Consider the following 12,525-nt stretch of genomic DNA (forward strand, 5'->3'; position numbering starts at 1 on the left):
CTGTTTAAGGCTTGTTAGCCATCAAAATTAGAGTGCATAAAAACAATGGCGCTACAGGGTAGGAGTTGGGAAACAATGAGACAGAGTAACCTCTTACTTCTGGGATATTGGATGGAATAAGACACGTGAATACCTTCTATTTACGGAGGCTCTACTGGGATTCAACATGAAACCAATAAATTGGTGGTTTCGTACGCCCACTACCTAGTAGGCCAAGTGCTGCATGAAGTGCAGCTCACACTAGAATTGAGTTCTAATTCTTCTATACTCTATTCATCTAATTCTAATTGGGATTTAAAGGTACTCTATAACTGGTTTACTGTCTGTGATGGTTCATACTTAAGGCAGAACAATCGCCATCTGGTATGCTAGCGATTATAAATACTTTGTGGGTGATTATGAAGCAATAAAGACGCACAATAACAATTATTGTCCAGTGCACTGCCAATAATATATATTTCATGCTAATTTTGCTGCAATAGAGACTCGCAGTAAAAATCACTATTCAATGTGCTGACACTTCTGTACGCTTTGTGGATAATTTTGCTGCAAATATACAGGTATCAACACAAATTAATGTCCAGGCTGCCAATTATGTATGTTTTGTAGGTTAATTATACTGCAATAACAATTTACTGTCACAATAACTATCCAGTGTGCTGGCAATTATACACATTTCTTGGGGGAATTATGTTGCTGAGTAGACGCATTACTAAATGTGATATAATGCTTGGCTTGTAATCTAGTTCTACTGTTGTGTGCTATAGCACCACTCAGGATAAATATATAGGTCTGTTGAGGTTTCTGAGGGTACTGCAATTTCTTTTCAGGACTATTTCTGGGGCAGGGTTTCTCAGATGGTGCTGGCTGACATGTTTTCCAGGTCACATCATAGGAATACAGCTAACATATATTAGTGTTATTTTAAAATGTAACAAACAAACAAGTGACTCCAGCAGGCAGGAAATCTGTCTACTATGCTCTGGATTTGGGAGTATACATATCAAAACAAAAAGTGACTTAAGCTGGTCACAACACTTGCAGTTATTGATATGATTGATACAGGGCTGCATGCTGAATGCATATACAATTATATGATGCATGCAAGCGTGCATAAGTGTTGACTAAAAACAAATGCTGGATGGAAAGCGCACCACACCCCCATGTTATATTAAATGGAGAGCACAATACCACTTTCAGCACTCACCGTGTATAACATTTCACAACAGTATAAAACTACTTTCCGCGCTCACCCTGTATAACAGGTCAATCTTTCGTTATCTATCGACAATCCTTTTTTTTCCCCTTGTATATTTGATAAACCTAATTAGACAATAGACCTGTTCCAAGGTTTATGTAATGTATCACATAACTGTGTGCTTTACACTGTATAACTTAAGTTTATATCACTAGAGTAAGGGCGTATGTAGGTGTGCAAATGCAGTGTGCTTTCAGGTCCAATCCTATTTTTACAGTTGACCGCCAAACAGGAGTGGGGGGGAAATCTCCCAACTGGGATAACTGTATTGGTGTCAACTGTTTTGCGGTTTTATTGCTTCATGTAGATAAAGATATAAAAACATGACAGAGATGCCTACCTTACCATAGAAGAAAAAAAAGACTTTGGTAGAGATCCACTAATAGGAGGCCCCCCAAAGTTCAAGCAAAACACTAACAATGTGATTTTAACACAAAAACATTCTGTATTCGGCACACAAATTCATATCACTGCTGGCAATTTACTAAACATCAAGCTATGGGTGACGATTCACATACTGATTTTATCTTCAAAGGACAGTTTCATGTGAGGATATATGCATGAATTCACAATTTCTTCCAGCTATCAGTCATGTCTTTCCCAGCATTCATCGTATATGCAAAGGAGAAACAATCTTCAAAGCCATAATTGTGCTTGCCTTTATAAAAGTGCCATTTTTATTATTTTACCTTGTAGATTATCTATTACAGCCTATCAGAGTAACTGAATTTGTTATTGCCTTCAGAGAGATTTGGGGCATACACAGTAAACTAAATTAAAGCAGATCCAGCATGAAAAGATTTTTTATCAGTATAATCTAAACTATCACCCAAGCAATGCCATGTAACTGTAATGTGTAAGCAATTGGACTCTCTGCACGCTACCAACTCATTTTGACAAAAACAAAATGAGATCCTGGCATGGTGGTCATGTCACATCAGCTATCTCTCACCTATCTATCGCAGGGAAGGGTAGAAGCTAAATTGCATTCCTTTGTCTCACTGTGAGCCTAATTAGACTTCAAACACAGGGAACATACAAGAAATATGTATGTATGTAAGTATGTGTAAAGGGTATGACAGCAAGCAGTATTTGCAGGAGAGGAGTGGGAAGGGTAAGATGTCGGTTAGCATGTATGGGAGAGCTGTGTGGAAGGTATCAGAGCAGGAAGTACATGCATAAGAGGAGTACAAAAGTGTTGAGGATGGCAGTATATGTAGCTGAGGAGTGTGCAGCGTATGGCAGCGGGCAGTATGTGCATAAGAGAAGTGTTGTAATGTATGACCGAGGGCAGTATATGAAGGAGAGACGTGCTGACAGAGGGCAGTATATGCAGGCTTGGAGTGTAAAGGGTATAGTGGCTGGGAGTATATCTAGCAGGAGGATTGCTAGAGGGTATGACTCGGGGACGTATGTGAGGGAGAGGAATGTGGAGAATATGATAGTGGGCTGCATGTGCAGGAGAGGAGTGTGGAGGGTATGACATGGGGGACGTATGTGAGGGAGAGGAATGTGGAGAATATGATAGTGGGCAGCATGTGCAGGAGAGGAGTGTGGAGTGTATCAAAGCAGGCAGTGCGTCATCTGAATATATTATGTTGAATAAACAAAAATGCAGAATCTGCTATAGCTGGACTCCTTAAAATAGTAGTAGATCTATGTAATTTGGCTATGCTAAAAAAAAGTGCATACACATATAGGTTTTACTGAGCAAATTTGATCACATAATTAAGGTGTGCCTACACTTGGGGAAAAATAAGCTGTAATATCTTTAACGCTTTTTCCTGCTTAATAAAAAAAACTAACACGAAAATTAGGAACAATATTAATACTAATAGTGTTTGTATCAATAATAAAGTGTGATCTGTCTCTGACTTTTCTTTCTTTTTTCTTTATTTTGTGTTTAATTTTCTATAAGCCCAGTGCCTCTTCTAGGAGTGTTGTCGTGCCATGGATATAACTGTTTGAGGCTCTTTCTTAGTTATGGATACAGGTATCGGTGTTATATTAACATGGCATTTTTTTGTACTACTTGTACTATTTTATTGTTTCATTTCATCGAAATTGTCCCTTATTTAAGCTTTTGCTGATTTATGCCTTTGTATCCATGTCAAATTCTAATAAAAAAAGTAAGTCATATAATAATAAAGTGTGGTGAATACCAATGCAAGCTATTCTTTTTATTACTTATGGATGTCAGAAAGCAGTGTCTGACCCATCTTACAGACATATGGGTTACATTACACAATTTGTAAAATATACAAACTAGAAATTGCATTCAACTTTACCTACTGAAAAAGAAATGGCATTCATATCAGAGCAATACTGAACCAAGTGGTCCACCAGGTGGCACCAAATCAATATGCTAAGATTACAAGTGCAGACTATAAAAATGTTCAAGGTACCTTGGAGTGAGCTATAGAAAGTGTATCCACCCAGACTCTCCAGCCTCCCCATTCATATTTGATTGCATGATACAGAAGTATTCGGAAAATGTTGTAGACCATCTCTGTGATCTTCTGCTCTTCAGAGCTCTTTGGATTGATGTAGCCGAGAGAGAACATCCAGTCCTGCCACACAGAGCACTGCAGGAGGCACCTAGAAGTACGGCAGACATGGAAAGTATCTTTACATTAAAAAAAAAGAAAGGAATAACAGTGCATAATGTTAACAGCCGGGGCACATGCACAATGTCTCTTGTACATGCAATACATGGATGTTTAATGTCTGTAAAATACAACTCTTATGCACTCAGGTTTAAGCTTTTGCCCACTAGCCTGCACTGGGAAACAGAACCGCAATGAACAACACTTTGTCTCTTTCCTTAGTCTGTATAAACTAGCTCCTTTGTATCTTTAATACATCCAAACAAAGTTATAAACATTGTAGTAAAGAAGAAAAGAGCTGCTGTCTATAGCTACCAATAAGGTTTGTTTATTGTATTTATTTATTTATTTAGCAACAAATTCTGCAGCACTTAACAAATTTACAGATTATCTACTTCAAACTCAAACCACGGATAGTTTTGTGCAACACGCTTTCAGGGCCAATTACAAACCGCTGATCACTCAGTTCACGATCTTATCCCTTCTGCTAAACAGTCCCAAGAAAATATATCATAGAGATTATCCGTGAGTCCAACCCCAATTTCTAGACTGGACTGAGATTCAGACTGTGACTCAGCTATTTCAGGACATTGATATTATTGTTTACAAGCCACTCTTGTGTAGTTTTGGGTCAATGCTGGGGTGCATTGTCTTTCTGGAGAGAAATTTTAGATTTCCTGCAGACTACATCTGGTTTTCCTTCAGGATTTCCTATACTTTGCTGTATTTATTCTACCCAATCACAAGCATTCTGGGGCCTGTTGCAGTGAAACATCATGCTTCTATGACATGGTGGCGGCATGATGCTGACACCACCATGTTTCATGGTGGGGAGAGTGCGTTTATGATAATATGGAGCGAGTGGCATAATTGTCTCATGTTAATTCATCATTTAGCATTTTGCCAGCTAATAGGCCACACAAAAAAACAGACAAAGTAGTTTTTAAAAATTCACGTTTAAATATTTGGCACACTGACCTTCGATTCTCCCGACTGTTGCTGAAGAGTTTAATCATGTCAGACAGAAAGAGGCGCCGCACCTCCATAAGGTCAGAGCTGGGAGTGGAGTTTTTCAGCAGTGTGGCCACCACTTTCAGAATCACTGATAAAAAAAAAATCACAACACAAGCAAAGTTTGTAATATGAGGAAGATGACTTGTACTAATGAAATGTAATGCTAAAAGGTCACTGACAGGATAGTTTAAACTAGCTATGTATATACAAAGGTGCCTCTAAAAACATTAAAAGGGATCCTGACGAGGCAAAAATGGGAGCCGTTATCAGTGTCTTCTTGTCCAAGCTCCAGGTCAGTCAACATAATCTTGTCTCTTTATCAATTGGGTGACAGACCTGTAACAAGCAGGTGCATATCACCCATCATAAAACCTTAGATGTAAGTCAGTGATGCACAGACTAGTTAGAAAAAAGTATAAAGATGACAGTCCTCCAGTTTGCACTTTCAAAACCAAGTCAATAGTGGAAGCACCAATATTGCTATTTGGAAAGGTTTAATTTAAAATGTACATACACACACACACTTACACAGAGTACCACCTGCTGAAGCATTTCACCTTTCAAGTGTCAAGAGGTTGCACTTAATGTCATGTGTATCCTAGCTATTTATAAAACGTTGTTTTGCATCTTGCTTGCCATTTCCAGGATGCTTGTGTTTCAGGCATGAGATAACTATGGATCAAGCACCATGAAGGTGCACCTTACTTGCACAACTGCTATTTGAGCCTGAACATGCAGTCATTCTATGATTATTATTATTTTTAAACATGTTAAAACTTTAATTAGATTTACAGAACACATATTTTAGTTCTGCTTTAAATATGGTCATAAACAAGCAGGTGCATGGAATTTATCCACCTTGCCAGGACGTAACCCAAATATCCAGCAGATTTGGGTACATACTGTGAGGGTTAAATCTAAGCGATACGGACATTTCAAGTGTGTGCCATCAGGCTTTGCAAGGAACAAAAGAAAAGCAGTTCATACAGAGTAGACTGTGGCCTCTGAACAATTATTTATACCACCTAAATAATAGCAGGGACGACAATCAGTGGCAGCGCAAACATGTACCAGGTATAAACAGGGACAACCTTAACCTCCCTGGATGTATGATTATTCAGGATTTTAGCATCCCAAAGCGATACATTGTTTTTCATGGAAATTTGTAATCCTACGTCGCCGGGACCTCCCCCTCCTCCGTCACGTCTGATGCTGACCCCCGGGCCCGCCTCGTCCAGCCTCCTCCACCGCCGTTGCTGACTCTCATTGACTCAGCAGCGGCTATGGAGAAGAACGCAGCGCTGCACAGATCACTGTGATCTGAACAGCGGCACGTTCTAACCCATAGCGCCCCAGCGGCCCGCACGGCATCAGGGGGGTGTCCTGGCCCACCTGTGCCCGGGCCCCATAGAAGCCGCCTGGGTCGCTACGGCTATTGTTACGCCACTGGCTGTTTTCTACCTGGTCTAAAACCGATTTTGACCTAAAGGGACGCTTTTTGGATGCCATGGACGTTCACAAGTTTCCAGGCAGAAAGAACAGTAAAAGTGCAGGCAGGGCACTGGACAAAGCTCTAGGGACAAAACTGAAGTGAAATAGTTTGATACATAAGTGTAATCATAGCAGATTACATTTTATTCTGTGTATTCTGTGTAAATGTCATGTTTTCCCTTTTGTATTTCCCGCCGGCTGTGATGACCGAAAATGAAACAAAAACTCAGATGCCAGCATCGGCCAGCCGCGTACAGCAGAGGACACCGCGAGTCGCAGGGACAAGGTAAGTGACACTTTTCTGTGCATTCCCGAGTCTGGCTCGGGGTTACCGCTCTTGGTACTGAGAATTAACCCCGAGCCAGACTCCGGAATACCGCCATGGAGAGTAAATTAGCTTTCCTTGCAGAAAATCTGCATATGTATGAATATCTTAAATAGATTAGTAGTAAAAAAAATTAATCTCTATATTAAAGCAGCTCTTGTTTATACATCAGCCCAAACTTTACAATCTTTATAAAAGTATATATGTGGTAAGTGCATCACATCTCCTCTGATCATGCTCTTTCTAAAACAACTGCAACAAAGTAGCCATAATTCTGTCAATTCTTATCTTTTCTTACTTGGATTCTGTATCTTCACAGTTGAATCTGGCTCTGGATGGGGTTTATGGACAACTTGAGTGCAAACCTGCTCTGTCAAGATCTAAAAAGACAAAAGAAAATAAGAACTACAGTCAGACATACTTTTTATTGTACAAGTTTATTTAGATAGCACTGATGCCTATTCAGCTGCGCTTTGCAGAGAACATTGCACCAGTCAGATCCATCCCACTGGTTAGCTTTCATATTGAATCTAACACAATGAGTATACCTACTGGAACTAGTCATCACAGTAGAACCTTTTTCAGTTGCATGCTTTATTACGATTGTATGAGAAAATCACACACTGTCTACAGTTTTCCACAGTTAAATAAAAATCTTGGCTTTACCATTATTTTAATCTTCTGTTTTATTAATAACATTGCAATCAAGTCCTATTTTAAAAGACAAGTAACAACAGTACAATATACTGACATAGAATACCTGACCTGAGTGGGAGTCAGATTTTTGAAGGCCATCCTTACCTAATGGCATACACCAGCTTTCTAACAGGCTTTACAATAAAAGTAGTACTGGTTTCATTATTTTTCACTTGAAAAATTGGAAAATTTCTAATTCAAAGATCTTCTTTTTTTTTTTACGCTGACACATACATGCCTTGTTTAATTTTTTTACCAAAATAAATTGGTTCCAAGAGAAAAGTATTGTGAAAGATCTTGTCAGGTACAAGAGTTAGAGCCAAACTGTGACACGTAATTGCAGACACAAAGGGTTACAATGCCCATATGCCCCCCAAAAAACCACAAAACATATATGGGGAATACAGGAAAGCAACTTAACAGAAAAGGGTGAGAAAAATTACTACACCCCATACAGTTATGTTGGCAACTATGGAGCTGAGCTATCATGTTTGCAGTTGGGTGCATGGAGCTCTACACTCTGCGTAGGATTTTAATGGAAGATCTGTTTAAGGTAGCATTGTATGTAAATTTTGCTATGGAGCTGAGCTATCATATTTGCAGTTGGGTGCATAGAGCTCTACACTGTATATACATTTAGCCATATTGTCTTCAGTTTCACACCAGTTATCCTATTCTAAGCAGGCAAACAGTTCCATTATTCTTATTTGTAGCTGTTTAAGGCAGCATTAGGATCATTAAAATGATAAAGAAGTAGACTATGAATTAAACAGAAAGAACCTTTAGAAGATCATAAGAAACACCATGCTTAAATGTTGCAACTATATTGCTAGATTTGGGGGTATATAATGGGAACATTGTGTATACTGGTAATATTCCTTGGGTCATACAACAAAATTATTAGCTCTGTAAAAGGTTTTATTTTTCCCATTCCAATAGGTGTTTTTTTTTTTGCTTAAGATTTTATGGTCTACCTGTACAGGCCACACCAAACTGCGTATGGGAAAGTTATTTCGCTGAGGAAAGAAAGAAAAACAAGTGGAGCAACTTTTGTGAGCAGCGTTTTGCTGCACGTTTTCATCAGTACTGCTCAGTAATGGTGAAATTAAGCAAAAACTTTACGGCAGTAGAACATCTGACACTGAATCAAACAGGCACTAAATACCACAGTTAATTTTCTAACACACATGCTTCGGGAAGAAAGGAAACCTGTTAAGTCTTAAAGGTCATGTGTAGTGTAGTGTGTAATCTCTGCTTACAAATAGCTAATAGTTAGAACAGTATTTTAGACAGTTTATACTAGAACTGTCAATTCTAACTATATGCTATTTAAATGAATGAATCTTCTATTTCTAAGACAACATCCTGGGAGTTAACCCCTTTTATTAATGGCAAAGGTAATTTACTATACAGCATTTGTGAATACTACCTAGTTTAAATTTAATACACATTTCTGAGTTCTTAGGACACCATGTGTGAAGTAAAACACACCGAAACTCTGTCAATATGGCACAAATTCTTCTGCACGTGTGTCCACTTCTTTCTCATTTCCCACTCCCATAATTCCAATCAACAAAGACTGTATTTCCCAGCTGAGGACCATGAACAACTTGTATAAATAAGGCAACCCATTAGATTACATAATTTCACTGTACCATCAAAGATACAGTATATCTCACACCTAAGTCTATCATGGCAGTCTGTGTTATGATAGTCTCCGTAACCTACCAGTCCCTTTATTGGAACCGTTTCATTGTAACAGAGCATTAAACTTACTCATCCTTCACCCTGAAGACTACTTGAAGATCACAACCTTCCAGAATGTTTGGATTAATGGGCCCCAATCGCCAATTCCAGGAAGAAGATTCCAACAACTTGCACAACATAACCCTTCACAATTAACTCCAATTTCTGTCAACTGCGACTTACCCTTGGGAATTCCCAAAGGTAACTCATAAGGATCTGCAGAGATCTACATCTGAATAGGGAGAAACTACACATGCCACAACTATAACCTAGAAACTCCACAAAGCAGGACCTTGCGGAAATATCCAATTTTTGTTTTTAATTCGCAAAAAGCCTGCAATTCATGCTTTCTCTAGCAACAAAAACATTATTTAGGAGAGTGATTCTGCCCCTGCTACAAAATCGCAGGGTGATGAGGACTCAAATTCTAACATCGCCATAAAGCCTATCCAATGTTGAAAATGTGAAGCAGTTAGGTGCACTACAGTATATATTTGGACAAATGTTTCCTCATGTGTCAAGGCATCTACAGTCTCCAATCAGTTGGTTTGTGGCCAGATTAGGGAATGTTCTTCAGTCTGCAAGCACTATGTATTGCAGTATAATGGTGGCCTAACATAATTCAGGATATGAATTAGAGCCTTAAATAGTTTGAACCTGTAACAGTCATCTGGGAGGGAGCAACAACAGAAACCTGTAAATGAAGATTCTCCTCCCAATAAGCACATTATTGTTGAACAGTTCTGAGAGAAATAAACTAAATGTTTGGGATGATGCAATGAAAAGCATCAGTCAGCAGATGCAACAGTTGATTGAACCTAATCCCCAGCTGTTGGCAGGTTGGCTGTGTGCTTTGAGTGCTCACCGATAGGTTGTGAGTGTGGCTGAACTGTGTGTTTGAAAATGAATTCATGAATCTCAGGAAGAGCCTGCTGTTAAAGCAGCTGATGTAGCGTTTGATGGTTCAAACTGTGAACCATCAAACGCATATTGCACAGAAGGGGATAACCCTATAAAATGCATAAAGTTGCTTAAATACTGTATACTATTACATTTGCCCTTGTGTGCTGGCAAGGCATTTTTACTAAGTACACTGCAACAATTTCTCCTTTATAAAGATAAAAACAGTTTAATGTGTTATTACAGTCCCTTTACTGCCTGCCAGTCTGGCTATATGACAGTGCAGGGAACTTAACAGCAATGGAAGTAATTATTAATATTAATGTCACCAATTTCTCTCACTGTCACACACTACATAATTGTTATAGATATATCTTCCGAGTTTTCTCTGTACTTTGTGATTTGACTAAACTAATATCAAACATCATCATGCAGGATGTACTACAGCTGCATTCAGGAGTACATTAGTGATGTGTGATCCATCATTAAAATAGAGTTTTCAGTTAGCAGAAAGGTCTAGGGCAAATTCCAGGAATAGCTGAATATTTCACAGGAAATCTGGAGTAGTACGACTGCCACAAGCATGGAAACCAGGAATAGAAATCTGCCACATGACATTCTGGGACACAGCTATACTTCACAGGTCTATGGGGTAATGGAACCGACCATAAGTCAAACCTCCTACATATAATGATGGAACCAATAGCATTTATAATCATTCATATATTAAAAAATATGGATTACTTGACACATTTGTACAGCATTTACCAAGAAAGGCTTTTTCTAAACAGTACGGTGTTTAATAAGGTTTAAAAATTGACAAGGTACAGACTAGCAAAAAGAAACAGATTACAAATATGACTTCCTCTGTACTCCACCATAGCATGAAAATGACTGGAGGACAGGTCAACCAATGGACAATGTACTTCTACATTGTTATCTTAAAGCAAGAAAAAGGGAATATAGTATCAACTGAGGTCTGGGGCACTGTACGTGGGAGTAGGGAAAGAGAGAAAATAGTTGAGATGAAAAGGTAGAGCATAGGTAAAGATCTAGGAAAAGATATGACAGGAGTAGGAGGGGAAGGAAAAGGAGGAATGGGGCCTCCATTCCCACAGGCATGTTCGAAGATGCCTTGAATGTAGGTAACTAATCTGAGTGCTCAAAACAGATATGAATTTATGGCGAGTGTCTTGCAAAAGGGCAGGGAGTTCTTCCAACTGCTTTAGTTGAGCTCTACAACTCACTCAGCAAAGGGTAGAAGTGTCAGGGAGCTCCAGTATCTCAGAATGATTTCTTACTAGTGGCTAGTAAGAAAAATCTCAAAATGCATTTAGGTACTGCCACTAGGGATCCTGGTATAATAGATAAGAGGGCAATCTCTGGATTCAGAAATAAATGTGAGCCCATGACTCATTGTTAGAGCTGAGAAATGGATGAATTGGACCACAGGACCACCAGATGTATAGCATGGTCTCCACTTCCTCACCGCATTTCTAACATTGGTTGGACGTACAGGTTAGGATGCTATGTAATGTAAATGAGCAGCAATATGATCTGGTTAATATTTTTAAATGAATTGTCAATACTCATGGAATGTGCCAACCTGAAAGCCCTGTGACCTTCTACATATGTAAACAGATCACAACCATTTTGTATTATTTTCCCAGCACACTAATCTTTCTTACTTCACATCAACTCCCCTCTGCTTTTTATCACATACGCACATTCCTAAGTTATTTCTTGGAATTCTCTCATCTGCACCCATGTTATGTCGAATTGCAACTTTGTCATTTCTTCTTTTGCCTTAAAAGTACATGTTTACATAAGCAATTGTATAAGATAAAAAATCAAGTATGCAACAATAAACTAGAACAACTTCTAACAAGACCTTGGGTGTCTGTGTGTGCCAGTTCTCTCACTGCAGTGACATTATACAAACTTAATAATAGGGAGTCACTAATGAACTCTCATGAACCTTTGGAAGTTTTCTATTCGAAAATATAAAAAACAAGCTTCTGCATGGGGCCCAGGGAAGGCCATCAAATATGAGACGGGTCTGAAACCTCTGTGGCAGATCATTTGTATGAAAAGGGAGGGGGTGTCTCTTTCCCAACACTAGGAAGGCTTTTTTTACATATCAGAAGATTGCATGTTAACCATTTTTCCTAAAAATGCATGTAATATTATGACCAGATTCTTCTGAAACGCTTCCCAAAAGCCTACTCAGGTGCTTGGAATGCATTCTCTTTGACTATACCAACCATTAGGAAGTATCTACATGCAGCAACATTGCCTGCAGTTTACAAATTAAAGCACATCATGTGGGATCTATGCCACTGCTTATTTCAAATGCAAGTGTGCATTAACACATTCACTTATAGTTGCACAATTAAGCAAAAGCAAGCACCTGCTATTTAGGCCCATTTGAAGAGGCCCTCAAGGTAAATTGATTAAGGAAAAAAGTTAATATTTAATGGAATCATAAA

General features: G+C 38.8%; 1 protein-coding gene across 4 annotated transcripts in view; it reads right to left on the reverse strand.

Annotated features, from left to right (window-relative positions):
• NBEA (neurobeachin) overlaps positions 1 to 12,525 on the reverse strand; it is a 553,993-nt gene that overhangs the window by 329,814 nt on the left and 211,654 nt on the right. For all 4 annotated transcript variants that reach the window (XM_018554206.1, XM_018554199.1, XM_018554191.1 and 1 more), the window contains 3 exons: positions 6,993 to 7,074; positions 4,843 to 4,966; positions 3,664 to 3,856 (listed from right to left, as the gene is read on the reverse strand). In XM_018554206.1, coding sequence (XP_018409708.1) covers positions 3,664 to 3,856; positions 4,843 to 4,966; positions 6,993 to 7,074 — 399 coding nt within the window. The remainder of the gene's footprint in view (positions 1 to 3,663; positions 3,857 to 4,842; positions 4,967 to 6,992; positions 7,075 to 12,525) is intronic.

The sequence above is a fragment of the Nanorana parkeri genome, unplaced genomic scaffold (genome assembly GCF_000935625.1).
Source record: "Nanorana parkeri isolate BGI_ZX_2015 unplaced genomic scaffold, ASM93562v1 scaffold8, whole genome shotgun sequence".
Lineage (NCBI taxonomy): Eukaryota > Metazoa > Chordata > Amphibia > Anura > Dicroglossidae > Nanorana > Nanorana parkeri.